The following is a 16611-nucleotide window of genomic DNA, read 5'->3' as shown; positions in this document are numbered from 1 at the left end:
CTATAGAAATTCTTATCAGGATATGGAAAAACATTGGGAGTGTTTTCTACCAACAGTGGAAAAAAATTTGAAGTAACCTAAAAAATCTAACACTGTGATAACAAATATCACGATATCATATTTTGTGATCATAAAACCAATATGTTATGGTAGCATTACAGTATGATTACAAAGAGAGTTTTTTGGCAAATTAATGACATGAGAAAATGCTTGCTACAATGTTAAGTGAAAAAAGGATTTAAAACTATATTCACTATGATTTTACTTTGGTAAAAATAATGCATATTTGGGAAGAAAGGCTAAAAGAAACTTGGTACAATGTGATTTATTTGTAAGTCATTTCTAAGATTACTGATGACTTAAGAACTTTTTTTCTTTATGATTTATTGTGCTTCACGAATTTAGCCACAGAAAACACCCATGACTGTTATTATCAGAAAAAAATTATTTAAAAATTCAGCTTTACCATTCCACATAAAATGGGTTCTCTTTTCAGTTGTCAGCAGCAGGCACTTAGGGAGCTAGCACTAACCCTAATTCATTCATTCATTTACTCATTCAGTGGATATTTCAGAGCTCCAGTTGGGTCTCAGGCACTGGGCTGGGTCTCAGGAGTCCAAATTTGAATGAAATATATATATGTATATTTTTTCTTTTAATTTTTCTTTTTTTTGTATCTCTAGCCTTTTTAATTTTTTATTTTGAGACAGGGTTTCACTAAGTTGCTTAGGGTCTTGCTAAATTGCTGAGGCTGGCTTTGAACTTGTGATCCTCCTGCCTCAGCCTCTGGCCGAATGAAATATAATCTTTACCTTCATGTAGCTGTTTATTGTCTAAAGGGAAAAATGTATATATTTTTATACCTATATCTGTACCTATATTTGTATTTGTACTTCTGACTATGTCTATACCTATACCTGTATCTACTCCTGTATCTGTACCTATACCTGTATCTGTACTATATCTATACTTGTATTTGCATCTGCATCTGTACCTAACCTATGCCTGAATCAGTACTTATACCTGTACCTGCACATGTATCAGTACTTATATCTGTACTTGCACCAGTATCTGTACTTATACCTGTTTCTACACCTGTATCTGTACCTGTACCTGTATTTGTACCTATATGCATATCTGTACCTACAATTGTATCTGTACCTATACCTGTATCTGTACTTGCACCAGTATCTGTACTTATACCTGTATCTGTACCTGGATCTATACCTTACCTGTATCTGTACTTACACCTGTACCTATACATCTGTACCTATACCTGTATCTGTACTTATACCTATATTTACACCTGTATCTGTACCTATACCTGTATCTGTACCCATACCTGTATCTGTACTTGTACCAGTATCTGTACCTGCACCTGTATCTGTACTTATACCTGTACCTATACCTCCACCTGTATCTGTACTTATACCTGAACCTACGCCTATATCTGTACCTCCACCTGTATCTATGCCTGTATCTGTACTTATACCTGTATCTACGCCTGTATATGTACCTGCACCTGTATCTGTACTCACACCTGTATCTGTAACTGCACCTGTATCTGTAAGTACACCTGTATCTGTAAGTACACCTGTATCTGTGTCTGCACCTGTACTTATACCTATTTTTACACCTGTATCTGTACCTTCACTTGTATCTGCACCCATATCTGTACCTGCACCTGTATCTGTAAGTATACCTGTATCTGTACCTGTACTTATACCTATTTCTACACCTATATGTGTACCTTCACCTGTATCTGTATCTACACCTATATCTGTACCTGCACCTGTATCTGTGCCTTCACCTGTATCTGTATTTATACCGGTATCTATGCCTGTATCTGTATCTGCACTTTTATCTGCACCTGTGTCTGTATCTATACTTGTATCTGTACCTACAATTGTATCTGTACCCATACCTGCATCTGTACTTGCACCAGTATCTGTACTTATACCTGTATCTATGCCTGTATCTGTACTTATACCTGTATCTACACCTGTATCTGTACCTCCACCTGTATCTATACTTATACCTGAATCTACACCTGTATCTGTACCTCCACCTGTATCTACGCCTGTATCTGTACCTGTACCTGTATCTGTACTCATATCTGTACTTATACCTGTATCTACACCTGTATCTGTACCTGCACCTGTATCTGTACTCATACCTGTACTTATACCTGTATCTATGCCTGTATCTGTACCTATACCTGTATCTGTACCTGGACCTGTATCTATGCCTGTGTCTGTACTTATACCTGTAACTATGCCTATATATGTACCTATACCTGTATCTGTATCTACACTTGTATCTGTACTTATACCAGTATCTATGCCTGTAACTGTACCTGTAGGTACACCTGTACCTACACTTGTATCTGTACCTACACTTGCATCTGTACCTTCACCTGTATCTGTATTTATACCTGTATCTACACCTGTATTTGTTTCTGCACCTTTATCTGCACCTGCGCCTGTATCTGTATCTGATGTGTGTGACACCATCTTCCACAGTAAGGATAAAGGTAAATAAAGACACTCAAGGCTCTGAGTGAGAGGAAAGATCAGGAAAGGTATCACACGGCAGATGACAGCTTCTGTTTCTTTGAAAGGCCACGTAAAGCTGAGCAGTGATTCCCAGGTCTGGCTCTCCCCAGCCTCGGCAGGTCCCCACCTAGGGGCAGTATGCACACCTCTGTTTTCTTTGGCCAGGTTGTCTGCCATCTCCCAGTAGTCGTAGCTGTGCAGGATGCTGTTGGTGATGCTGACATGATTGGCCGCCATCTGATGGATGCGCTGCGGGATGCTGACGATGGTCGATGGGGACAGGGCGTTGGTACTGGAGAGGCTGCCCTGAGACCCCACGGAGCTGGTGGGAGAGGGGTTGGGAGACATGGGGGATGGGGTTCCAGTGCTCCTGGAATGGGAGAGGTAGAAAAACCAGAGTGGAGAGGTCGGGAGCAGGCGAGGCGGGGCAGCCCATCAGGGCACAGGAAGCACCATGCACTCACTGCCTGGCTTACTGCATTGGGGAAAAGTGAACTTACTTTCCACTGGCCCCCCACGGAGACGGGGCTTGGGCAGCTTTAGATGAATTCTGCAGGAAAACAGAGACAAGGACAGTGAGTTCCACCTGCTTAAGGGTAAACAGCAGACCATAACACGTTCTCAGGTGACGGTGGGGAGAAATCACAGAAGGCACCACAGAAAAGATGCAGATTCTTAGAAACTGGGTCTGGGAAACAAGGCTGCTGGCTTCCTCTCTGGAGCTGGGGAGGGGCCGCTGCCTGGACTGTGGGGCTCCACAGTGGGGTAACTGAAGGGCTCACCCCTGGGCTTCTATGTACAAACTTAAGGTATCAAACTAAATGACAATCCTGGGTGGGGGTCTTTGGGTCTGAACAGTTCTAATTGTTCTCATCATAAATTACTCTAATTTTTTCTGAAAAAGGAAATAAACAGAGCAGGAAAGCTCTCCAACCCCTCCTGGGAATACCCTATATTTAAATTTAGGGGTTATTTGCAAGAACTGTTGTTATGCACCTAATGCCTGAAAGTAGATGTCATCAAATTCTTGCATCATAGCTTATAAAGTTTAAAAGCATTTCTCTTAAAGGAATCTAATCTTAAATATCCCAAAAAGAAAGTATAGTTTCTTAACAGATAAGACATTCAAAAGCTCTGAATGATTTGGATATTCTGATTTAAGATGTTACCGCTGCAGGAACCAAGTGTTTGCATCGGACATTTAAAAAGGGAGGAATAGGAAATGAATCTGACCAAATTTTCCTATATCCACATTTGAATATACCATATTGAATTTCACCTTTATATATATCCATAAAGCACTAATATTTAATACCTTTATTTTATTTATTTAAATTTATGTGGTGCTGAGGATTGAACCCAGTTCCTCACATGTGTCGGGTGAGACCTCTACCACTGAGCCACAACCCCAGCCCCATAAGGCACTAATTTAAAATAGTATAAATAGAAGAAAGACTACAGTAGAGTATAGGAAGGGAATGGTGGGGGCAGGTGGGGAGGGAAAGGAGAAGTACTGAGGACTAAACTGAAACAAATTATATTGAATGCTTATATAATTATGTCAAAGTGACCCCTAATAATATGTATAACTATAATGCACTAATAGAAATTTTTTTTTCTAGGTTGGGGTGCAGCTCCATGGTAGAGTGCTTGCCCACGTATGTGAGGCGCCCTGGGTTTGATTCCCAGTATTGCAAAAAAAACAAAAACCAAACAAACAAACCAAAACAGAAAAATTTCCCCTTTGGTAAAGAAAGTTGCTAAACGCACAGTTTTTTTCCTTTGAGGGTCCAAGAATGTTTTCCTGGACAGAAATCTACTCAAGACGAAGAAACCTCATCTTTGTGATGCTCCTGTGAATTTTCCTTTTCAGAGACAAGTCTCATCCAGTCTCAGCCTGGCTCCTCCCAGGCCATGCAGATACATCTCTTTGGGTCGGAAGGCACTTTACCAGGTGGTGGCTGGTTTCTTTAGTGTCAGAGTGGAGTTATCAAGACAGCCCGAAATGGCCCGCCAGGACTCAGGCTCCACAGCAAGGTGCAAATACAGGACAGAATTGCAAACCACGTTACTTTTACCTGTCCCAGGAAATGACTCCATTTTCATGGAGAGAACTAGAGAAGGGAGTGCATTCTTTGGAGGGAGTATCTCCCCTTCCTTCCTGCCGTGATGTGACTGGCACCTTCCTCGGTGGGGTGCTCGGGGCCTCAAGAAGGTGTTTCACTACACCACGTGGTCCTGGGTGTTCTGGGAAAGAGGGAGGGAGGCCTGGGGATGGGAGAAACCACCTAGGAGGGGGTGTCGAACGGGAAGAATGGCTGAACCCATTCAGCCACGAAGTGCCCCCGCAAAAACATGGGCAGGAACAAAGTCTCCCTTCAGAGACGGTTCGGACGAATGAAACACATCTGTACAGCTGAACTGTCACTGTCACCTGAAGGTTTTGAAACTCCGAGTAGGGAAGGATACAAAGTTTCAGTAAGGAGGGTTATATTCTGGAGATTTACTGTGATTGAAATTAAAGATGACGTCCAGTACACTTGAAAATCACTAAGAGTAGATTTTGGAAGTTCCCATCACAAAAATGATAAGTACATGAAGCGATGGATGTGTTAATTAGCTTGATTTTATCATTCTGCAATGTATGCATGTATCAAAAATCACACACATCAGAAATACACAGGATCAACCCTTGGCCGATTAAAAATACATTTAAATATTTTTAATATATTCTTCTTTTTTGGTACCAGGGATGGATCCTAGGGTGCTTAACCACTGAGCTACATCCCTAGCCCTTTCTTTATTTTTTCTTTTGAGACAGGGTCTCACTAAGTTGCTCAGGGCCTCGCTAAGTTGCTGAGGCTGGCTTTGAACTTGCGATCTTCCTGCCTCAGCCTCCTGAGCTGCTGGGGTTACAGGTGTGTGCCACCGCACCTGGCTAATTTATTCATTTTTTAATATGAATAATATTTAATATTTTAAATATATTAAATAATGTAGCTCTGATGAAGGATAAATGCCAATAACTCCTGAAGGAGAAGTCTGAAGCTCAGGTTCTTTTCTCTCTGTACCCCTGGACTGCATGTGTAAATTAAGAATTTCTTTATTTCTGTTGTCCCTTAAAAGTTCTGTTGTAACCCTCTTGGGCTTCCAGAATTCAGCTTCCTTTTTTCCAAAAAAATATTTTCTTTTTTACTTGTTGACAGACCTTTATTTTATTTATTTATACCCGGTGCTGAGAATCGAACCCAGTGCCTCACACATGCCAGGCAAGTGCTCTATCGAAGAGCCCCAGCCCCAGCCCCAACTTCCTTATTTCTTCAAGCATTGTTTTTCTTGATTGAAACAACTCTCTTTGGTATTAGCTCTTAGATTCTGAATTTTGGAAAACAACCCATCTTGTCAAGGGAAGGCTCTGTGCCAGTTCTCGTCATTATAACTCACCAAAGGGCCAGGAAAGTGATCTCCTTGGCTCTGAACTTGGTTATTCTAATTGCACACTCAGGAAGGAGGCACCGTGCTAAAAATATCCCAAGGGACCCCGAATCACCTGGTCAGACAAGCTCTGAGAAGTGGGGGTTGGGAATAAATGATTTTTAGGGAAGGTGGTGTAGCTGAAATAAGGCTTGGGGACAGGATACTGGATTTAGGTGGATAAACAGAGAATGGGCCCAGGAATCTCAAACAAATGATGAATTTCAAGTTCACTTTACAACAGTACACCAGAGAGGGACTTTTGTTGTTACTTTTTGCCATCTAAAAAAATTCTCCCAGTGAAAATAATTTCATTCCCCGAGGTAAGTGAAAGTTGCCATGGTTGCGAATTCAGTCCTGACAGTTACACATTGCTCTCTAGTGTCTCTGAGTTTCTCATCATCCATCTCTTCCCCTTTTAAATATCACCTCCATTAAAAGTTAAGTTAGCTACTAGAGAATAACGAAGGGGTAGTGGCTTGGAAGTAGTTAACTTCTAAGAGAAGAAAACTTCTCTTGGATGTGAGGAATTTATGTCTGCTCTAGAGATCTAGTTCCTAGGACCCTGGAAGGAATAACTGGATATTCTTTTTCTTGAGGCCACAAAAATACTTGGGCAAGAAGGCAGGGGGTAAATTCGCTAGGTTCTCAAGGCCCATTCTCTGAGCTTTCAGGTACAAGGGTGTCATAAATGCAATTTCTGGAGACAGAGGTGACCTGTACTCGCCCAGAGCAGTGGGTTCTGCCAGGGTTTTCTGAAGTGCCCCTGACAGGGAGGCACGTGAACACAAGCAGGCAGCCACTCATCTGTTCAGACAGTACCTTGAAATAGTCGATGAGTGCTTTTGAATACTTGACAGCGTGGTCCCTTTTAAGCCGAAACATCCGCCAGTACAGGAGAGCCAGGCATCGATAGCTGCAGCGGAAGGAGAGAAGTGAGCCCTTCAGAACAGGAGTGTGTCCTTCAGAAACAAGCCTTTTCCAAAGTCATGCCAGTCCAAGTGACTTGGTATTTACACCATGCTTATGTATCTAAGATGTTTCTGTATGTACGTACACGACCTGACCTTCTTTTTGTCCCCAGAATATAATTCAAAATTCCAACGTGGTACTCCATAAATATATTCACCTTTAGCTTATTTTAGAATATGAGATTTATCACTTTGTTGGGAATAGGGCCCGGTGCTTCCTGCTTCTACCACGAGAGGGCAGTCTCTCTCCATGAGCCGCGTGAGGAAGCTCTAGCCACAGCTTTCACTGCTTCCTGGGTGTGCTACCCTGGCTTTGTGAATAGGTCAGTTTTTCTACCTGTTTTTATTACCTTTGCTTTTTAATACTTTATTACCCGATATTCAGCTTAAATAGATAATATAAATAATGAGTGTGAATCATGAATAGCAAAAAACACTCTGTTGAGAGTTCTCATCATTTGATATTGTCTACAATATTTGAATTATTATTTACATATAAGTATTATATCTAATATGATAATGTTATTAATTATCATCAATTTATTTATCCCAATATGGAACTTCAGTAAAGAAAAGGGCACAGGTAGTGTTTCCTGGACTCATCCTTTCTTGCTTGCTTTTTGCTAGTAATCTTTTGCTAACTCGGATCTGGTGCTGACGTGCTAGAATCGCAAGAGCCTCAATAGCCTCTGAACAGCCCAAACTCCAGACGATATGATGAAGTGAAACAACCTGAGACCCTCTCTTTTGTCTATGTTGCTGTCACGGTTTTTGAGATTCCATTTGAGTCTCTAATGGGTAGATTAGATTTCTAGAGTGGAATGAGCTTTTGAAGAAGAAAAAAATTTGGATCCTTTGAGAGGGAGAACCAACAGAGAGGTGTTCTGAGATCTGGGGAGTGGGGTGAGGTGTCCTGAGGAGACGTCATGGAGAAAGCTATTATAATCACATAATAGTTATCGTTGTAATCATTATCAGTACAGAAAAAATCTTTTATATATTGGCTAACATTTTGAAAGACGTGATTTTATTATCAAAGTATAATGAGCCGCTCTTGAGTTTAATGCGTTGAGAGCTTTAAGCACCGTCTTTATTCATTCAGACTGATCTGCCACATAAAGCAACACATGAATTATTTTGATTGCATCTAAAGCATCAAACACAAGAGAAACTCTATTTGACACAATGTACATTCAAATGACTAAAGAGGGGACCTACCTGATTTTGAAACACATGCACACACAGAGAAAAAAAAAATTACCCTTGTGTAATTGACCTGTCGATTTTCAATGACTGAATTCTGTTCATGCATAGCACAGCAAAAAAAGAAATGGTCTGGATTCTCCCTGGCGGATAGAACAGCATGGGGCTTTGTATGTTCAAAGGTGCCAGGAAAAAAACATGCATTTTAGCACATGATTTGCCAGTAAGGACTTAGGAGGCCGAGGACACTCTTCTAGGTTGAGATGAGGCACTCACCATAATGCAGCTAGTTGTTTGTCCTCTGGTGTGGCATTGGGGCCCGAGTGGGTTTTTAGTCGCATAGCATATCTAAAATCAAAAACAAAAATAAAAGCAAAAGGGGGTGGGGAGAGGGAAAGCAAAGGAATAAAACAAAAAGAACTCTCTTAGTAATAACAGAACTTCTATGCTGTTAGTTCTGTCTGCCCAGTACTTAGATTTTCCCAGTGCCGCTCATAATTCTTTCTTAAAAGCCTTCTGACATTGCTCTTCTTCCCCCAAGCATCACATCACTGTGATATAATGAACAAAATCTTTCTTATGATGCCTCACTACTCTTGCTTTTAGCAATACAAGTTCAAATGCTGCAGGAGGCAGTTCAAGAACTGGTCAAGCATATGGTAACACGCCTGTTAATCCAAGTGTTGACGTATGGCTGAGTGGTGACACTTGGAGGTGAGGTTCCATGCTTCTGGGCTCACCTCCAGGAGAATTTGTACCCCTGGTACTCAGATGGGTGCTCCCTTGACCCCTTTGTCTCTGTTATGTGACTCTTACCTTGATGGCAGTGTAAATGATCTGGGTACATTTTTAATCGACATTGGCTTCTATTTATGTGCATTATGAGAAACAATTCCATTCACTTCTCTGAACTAGGGGGGCTATGGCCTTTGCTTTCTTGCAGTAACATGCCAGGTCACCTATGCAGACTCTCTGAGAGAACTGATGTAGTATTGCAATGGTCAGAGAGTCCCAGGTTCAAATCCCAGCTCAGTTACTTAGTTGTGAGAGCCTAAGTGTATTAATGTCCCTAAGCCTTCACTTCCTTACCTATAAAACAGAACTAATGCCGTGATTACACAGCCTTGTTGTGGGGATTAACCCAGATCGTTCTAGGAAGCTCTCGGCATAGCAGGCTGGCTTGCTGGCTTGAGAAGCAGTCTGTTACCATGGCCTCATCTCCTCCATGTGCAGATCTGTCGGTTTCTGAGTGTGTCTCTGTGCAGAGCATTTGCAGTGGTTGCTCTTGGGAATGACAATACACTTACATGCTTCACAGAATTCACCAGTATCGACATTTTACCACCTTGAGTGAAGTGTGGAAGTTGTTATCTTCTTTACTTCTAAATAATTACCCTGAGAATCAGATGGTGGTATCATTTTTGTTTCAATCATCAAACATGATTTTTGAAAGGAGGACAGTTGATTGCATGGGTCTCTATTTCTGTTCTCTTCTCCTTCCTGATGTGTGCAGATTCTTTCCTCTGTTGAGGAAGGTCCTTCCTGCAGTCACTCGCTAAGGGGGTCTGTCAGAGACAAGCACTGTTGTTTTCCCGAGTCTGGTAATATCTTTATTTCCCTCCGCTCCTGAAGAATATGCCACTGAATCTAGAATCCACAGATTGATATTTCGTCCTTTCTTTCCACACTTGAAAAAAATGTCTCATCACCTCCTCTGGCCTCCCCGATTTCAGATGAGAAGTGGGCGGTCAGTTGAGCGGGGGTTCTCCCCCAGCTGATGTGCTGTTTCTCCTTGATGGTTTCACGATTTCCTCGTCTTTAGTTTTCAGGGACAGGATCACGATGTGTCCTGGCCTGCATTCTGTCAGGCTTATCCTATTCGGGTTTTCCTTGGCTGCCAGGATCTGCAGGTTGATGTCTTTTGACAAACGTGGCAACGCTCAGTCATCACCTCTTCAAGCACTCTCTCGGTCCCAGTCTCTTTTCCTCTCCTTCAGGGACCCCAGTGATACAAACGTTGGATCTCCTGTTATTGTGCTTACTTGGTTTGAATATGCCCACAGAAGTCACATGTTGGAAATGACCCAAGTTAGCAGTATTCAGTGGCGGGACCTCAGGAGGCAGAACCCTCACTAATGGATTCATCTTGGGTAAGTTAGTTATTGAGGGAGTGGATCCCGATAAAAAGGAGGAATTCAGGCCACCTTCCTGTTTCACCGGGGCTCCCTTGCCCTTCCATGGTGGGGTAATGCAGCACAGAGACCCTCACTGGATGCCAGCACAATGATCCTGGACTTCTCAGCCACTAGAGCCATGAACCAAACAAACTTCTATTGTTTATCATTTATCCAGTCCGTGGTATTTTGCTAGCGCAGCAGAAATTAGACTAGCACTGTCCTTGAGGCCCTCTTCACTTTTTAAAAAAATTTTTCCAGTCTATTCATTTGTCTCTTGCTCAGATTGGGTAAATTCTACTTTCTGACTTCAAGCTCACTGATTGTATCCTTTATCTCTCCTTTATGATTGAGCCCGTCCAGTGTTTTTTTTTTTTTTCTATTATTATAGTTTCCAGTTCTATAATTTCTATTTGATTCTTTTAAAATAAAAATTTCGACAAGATTTTCTGCTTTCTGTCTGTGGCAAGGGAAATGTAATTGTTTACTGGGGAATTTTTAGGATGGCTGCTTGGGAATTCTCGCCAGATAAAATTCCACCATCCGATTCATCGTGACATGGATGTCAATTGATCTGTTTTCATTTCAGTTGTGATTTTCCTGGTTCTTGGTAGGGCGGGTGAGTTTCTGCTGTCTCCTGGACATTTGGCTATTATGTTAGGAGATTCCGGATCCTATTTAAATCTCTTGTCTTAGCAGTTATCCTGTTGAGATTTAGCAGGCAAGCCTTGGGCTACTCTGGGGCTGCAATCTAATTATAATTTAGTTTTCAGAGCCTTGCTGGTACTCTATTGGTATGCCCTGGGGCCCCAGGTGGTCCCTGGTGGCGCTGCCTGAGGTGAGGTGGCCGGTGGGAGGGAGGGTTCCCCAGGCTGGACTCTCTTGGGGGCAGCCCTTCAGGGATCACTGCCTGCTTCCCACAGTCCCCTGGTGAAGGAAGGGATTCTCCCACTTGTGGTCATCTACCCCCTGCCAGAGCTCCTGGCCCCCCAGTGGCTCTCCGTGGGGAAGAAGGATGTCAGTTTTGGTGGACAAGGTACAGATTTAAGTGGCAAATGGATTTTCAGCATTTTTTTTTAAAATCCACAAATGTATGGTTTTCTTTTCTTTTTTTCCCCATTTTTTAATTGGTGCATTATAATTATACATAATTGTGGGATTTGTTATGTATTTGCACGTACATGTGATATAACGATCTGGTCAACATTATTCTATCTTCTTTCTCTTTCTGACGGTTTTTACATCTTTGTGGGGCACCGTTTGATAGTATGATACACTTGTACATTGGACATTGATCACATGTGGGTAGTGACCATACCACCACCTCACGCATTTATTATTTCTCTAGAGTGAGAGCATTCAAAAACCTCTGCTTTAGCTGTTTTGAAATACGTAATACCTTAGTGTTAACTAGAGTCATCTACTGTAATTAAGACTCTTTCCTAACCTAGGCGAGAACAGGGCTCACCGAGACTCAGCTTCCTCCCAGCCAGGGGTTCCAGTGGCTCAAGGTGCGGTGGACAGACGGATGCTCTTGGCTGCCCCTCTAGTCCTCCCTCAGGCTCCTCCCTACCCCGGCAGGAAATCACGGCTCACCTGATGAGCTCCACCGTCTCTGAGTACATGGTGTAAGGGGACTTGGATTCCATCGGGCCTTGTTCCATGGCGTTTCCACACTCAATAAACGACAGGGCTGCCTCAGCATAGTTCAGGGCCTTTCCAAACTTCTCCACCTGATCAACAGAATGCACAGCGCCTCCCTTAACGAGAGTCTGTCACCCACCATTGCCCGACAGTGTACATGCTTTACTTGAGAAACTCAACTTGTGAGTTTCAGAATTCTGTGAATGGAGCCGAGGGGAGAAAGACCTAGGAGATGGTAGGCCCCTCGTGAAGTCACGATTTTGCTTTCCATGGTTTCAGTTTTTTCATGGTCAACCACAGCCCAAAAATATTAAACGGAAAATTCTAAAAGTGGACATTTTATAAGCTTAAATTTTTTTTTTATCATAGCCTATTATTCTATTTTATTAGTAGCTAATCGCTGTATATAATTTAGAAGTTAAACTTTATCATAGGGTGAATATATAGGAAAAAGAAGTACATCTAAAGGTTGGTATTATCTGTGGTTTCAGATAAGGGAAGACTGCTGTACTACTTCAATAGTTGTTTTCTTGAATTGCCACTAGACTGGGGGGAAATGAGCATGTGGTCACATATAGCATGGCAAAGGCTTGGGACAGCTGCCAATCAACAAGGCTCAGGACTTCATGGCAGTTGCTGAGAGGTCTTTGCTAATTTGCTGAGGCTAGCCTCAGACTTGTGATCCTCCTGTCTCAGCCTCCTGAGTTGCTGGGTTTATAGGCATGCGCCATCATGCCTAGCTTTGAACCACACTTTCTTTTGTACACTGCAAACTTGGACAGTTCAAAGCATTGGTTATTATCTTTTATATTATTTATGACATTTACATCTCTTCCTCTTCTCAAGTGTTTTCCATTAATGGCGAGAACCTCACATAAGGGCAAGATGAAGGGAAAAGAGAAGAGATAAAATTCAAGGCACCATTGAAAATTGACACTAAATATGATTTTTTGGATTATCTGAAGTCATGTATGTTAATCTTTCCCCATGTCCACAAGGATAGCCACAAATCAGCTTTATATTGTTAAATTCTCATATATTAAACTTACACATTGAGTTCCTGGTTCCATATATGGCTACTCTCTGAAGATAATTACTATTGTCTGGATCACAACATCTCCCCAATATTCAAAGAATGACACATACATATTATTCTAAGTCTTGCTACAAAAATAAAACAAAATCTCCCTAGAATCAATACTTTAGAAAACAGAACTGTATTACAAAACTGCTTCTCATTACAAGTCAAAATTTTTTTTTTTAAATCTGATTTTTTTTTATTATCTTTTTTTTTTTTTTTAGAATTTTTTTTTTAATATTTATTTTTAGTTCTTGGCAGACACAACATCTTTGTTGGTATGTGGTGCTGAGGATCGAACCCGGGCCGCACGCATACCAGGCGAGCACGCTACTGCTTGAGCCACATCCCCAGCCCGCAATTCAAAATTTTAAACAGCTTAAAAAACCAAACAGGCAACATTTTTTTGGCAATGCCTTCAGAGTAAGTAAATAATTTCATTCAGTAAGCATGGTCTACAGCGCTCAACTCTGGGGTATGTGTACCTGATACACAAAGCTGCTTCCAGAAACCCACAGTACATCTGGACAGAGAAAACCTGCACCTACACACCAGTTCCATGTGCAAAACAGTTCATGATTAACTGACAAAATGCAGAAGGAGGAGTCCCCTACCACTGAGATGGATGGAAGCGGGTGAGTGATGGGGCTGTGGAGAGGTTGGGGATGATTCAGGGAGGAGACCTAAACACGGGCCTGGGAAAGAATGGTGTGATTTGCCTGGACATGGGAGATGCTGAGGGTGCCTGAGACCTTGTATGTGTGTGTGAGCGTGAAGCTCTGTAGGGGCACATGCCCAGTGGCTGGCAATAACAGGTGAGCTCAGAGGCTGGCAGGGGACAGGCCTCGCTGGGGCAGTGTGACTTGAGAAATAGTCAATAGGAAAGGTAGGGTGGGGCAAGAGAACACTGATGAGCAAGTGAACCCCGGAGGATGGAGACAGCAGAAAATCTCATTCTGTGTTATGGTTTGGATGTGAGGTGTCCCCCAAAAGCTCACGTGTGAGACAATGCAAGAAAGTTCAGAGGATGGAACTGGAGACTATCATGCTAAGCAAAATAAGTCAATCCCCAAAAAACCAAAGGCTGAATGTTTTCTCTGATATGCAGATGCTGATTCACAATAAGGGGGGGCTAGGGAAGAGTAGAGGGACTTTGCATGAGAAAGAAGGGAGTGAAGGGAGGGCAGGGGGTATGGGGGTAGGAATGAGAGTAGAATGGATAGGACATTATTACCCTATGTGCATATATGATTACCTGACCTGTGTAACTCCACATCATGCACAACCAGACAAATGGTGTGTCAAAAGACATTCGATGGTCATGTATAACTAATTAGAATAAAAAAAAAGATTATGGCTAATAAGCCTGATAAAAACTGTTTCACAGTATGGCTGTGGAGGCTTCTTACGAAGTAACCTTTTAAAAAAAGTTTGGAGTATATGTTTCCTAGCTTCAATTAAACTGAGACTAAATTATTAAAAAAAAAAAAAAAAACAAGAAATGATTTCATTATGAGAGCCTTAACCCAATCAGTAACTCAATCCCCCCCTGATGGGATTAACTGGGTGGTGACCCAAGGTGGGTCTGGAGGAGGCAGGTCCCTTGGGGGCATATCTTTGGGGTATATGTTGTATCTGGTCAGTGGAGTCTCTCCCTGCTTCCTGATCATCATGTGACTGCTTCCCTCGGCCACAGCCTTCCGCCATGATGTTCTGCCTCATCTGGAGCCCCAAGGAATGGAGCCAGCTGTCTATGAACTGAGACCTCTGAGACTGTGAGCCCCCCAATAAACTTTTCCTCCTTAAAATGTTTTTGTCAGGTCTTTTAGTCACAGCAGCGAACAAGCTGACTAAAACATTCTGCTTAAAAGTTCGATGTGTCTCCCAATAGGGGCCCATGCCATCAGTTTATTTACAAGACCGGAACTCTCCATTAGATTGTGTGGAACTCTGTGGGGAAGAACTGTCTCTCCATTTCTCTTCTCTATTTTTCGACACTCAATGGACATTTTCTCTGTTCACCAGTGTACCTCGGCAGTGGGCCTTGTACAAATAAATGTTTGGTGGGTGACCTTGGTAGCCCTGGGAGAGGGGGACTTTTACAGTTCAAATACCTTCAACACTGGAATAATACTTTGAAAAATCGTTTAAAATGCCTTTTTCATCTTTAACACCCTGGTTGATGTCCGTTATGAACACTGGCGGGGAATAAAACTGGAATGACTAGGTAGGAAGGGGTCCTTTTGGATGAGCATTTAAGATGGAACAACCCTACGATCTCTTAAAAAAAAAAGAAAGAAAGAAAAACAAAACCGAAAGTTTTCTAATTCTTGCCTGGAAGCTTCAAGCTTTCCAAAATAGGAGATTATTCAAGCAAGAAAAGTTATATTCTTTGAAAACATCAAATCATGATGGTTTTAGGGTTTTATGTGCACATAATAGTTTCTGCATTGTATAGTTCAAGGGAAGCATTCATTGTAGCAGATGCACATGAAGAACATGAGTCTTTTTTGAAAAGAAATTTGATCCTGGGACCAAGCCAAGCGTTGGCCAAGCTAACAAGAGAGGAAAATGCAAATCTGGATTTTTTTTTTTCTAAAGGAAAAAAATACTACCACCCACTGACTCTATTGGCTCTAGTTACTATTCAAACCTTAGGGTTAAATTGAAATACTCATTTATCCAGGGCTTTCTCCCAGTCAGACATTATTGGTTGAAGTCATAATTTATTGGGCTATGAGCACTTGATTATATAAACATTTCTCCATTTAGCAGGCCCAGCCATCCCTGTAATAGATTTTATAATTACCCAGCTATATTGCCCCAGTGATAAAGCTGCAGTACAAACGTCATTTGGAGGACTGTATCTGGAAAGAAAAGGGTCTCACCATTGCATCTGCTTTATGCTTCATCCGTTTAGCTTCTTGCATAAAATAATCTGCGCTGCGAGGCCTACGAGGAGGAGAGAGTGATATAAGACGTCATTATTGCTTAAGTGCAAGATCTTTTGAAAATATTCTTTTCTTTTCCTCAAACATAAAGCACGATTTAAAAACTCTGCTTAATATGGAATCAAGTCCTTTTTTTTTACACTTCCAAATTACTGCCTGTATGTAAAACACTGTGATTATTTTTCTCTTAAGTTAGCAATTCAGAGCCTACTCAATATGGGCAGAGTCGACATTTACAGTGGTTTTAGCATGGTCCCCCAGTGCCTAATTTGTGATTCAGATTTTTTATTGTATGGTTAAGAAAAAAGTGAAAAATCTTATTTCATGTAATAGTTACAAGGAACAATCCCTTTTAACTTAAAGGTTGTAAATATACCTCATAATAATTGCATGGATACGTATGGGTGAGAATATTTATGTATCCTTATGGATATAAGGATCATTTATATGCATAAGTGCTACCTAGAGTTGTATGTGTATATATTTAATTATTTTCAAGCCTGGCAGTGAAAAATGAAAAAAAAAATGTAATGCTATATGATTGTGTTCCAGTTGTAATGA

At 41.6% G+C, this 16611-nt stretch overlaps 1 protein-coding gene across 1 annotated transcript in view; it reads right to left on the bottom strand.

The window, feature by feature from the left end:
- Positions 1 to 16611, bottom strand: part of Aff3 (ALF transcription elongation factor 3) — a 407982-nt gene that overhangs the window by 1157 nt on the left and 390214 nt on the right. The window contains exons 17-22 of the mRNA XM_077792041.1: positions 15988 to 16051; positions 11974 to 12110; positions 8480 to 8551; positions 6852 to 6945; positions 3056 to 3105; positions 2702 to 2925 (exon numbers count right to left, since the gene is read on the bottom strand). Coding sequence (XP_077648167.1) covers positions 2702 to 2925; positions 3056 to 3105; positions 6852 to 6945; positions 8480 to 8551; positions 11974 to 12110; positions 15988 to 16051 — 641 coding nt within the window. The remainder of the gene's footprint in view (positions 1 to 2701; positions 2926 to 3055; positions 3106 to 6851; positions 6946 to 8479; positions 8552 to 11973; positions 12111 to 15987; positions 16052 to 16611) is intronic.

This window comes from Urocitellus parryii, chromosome 12 (genome assembly GCF_045843805.1).
Source record: "Urocitellus parryii isolate mUroPar1 chromosome 12, mUroPar1.hap1, whole genome shotgun sequence".
Classification (NCBI taxonomy): domain Eukaryota; kingdom Metazoa; phylum Chordata; class Mammalia; order Rodentia; family Sciuridae; genus Urocitellus; species Urocitellus parryii.
Note: the sequence above shows the minus strand (reverse complement) of the source record. Positions and strands in the feature narration are given on the sequence as shown.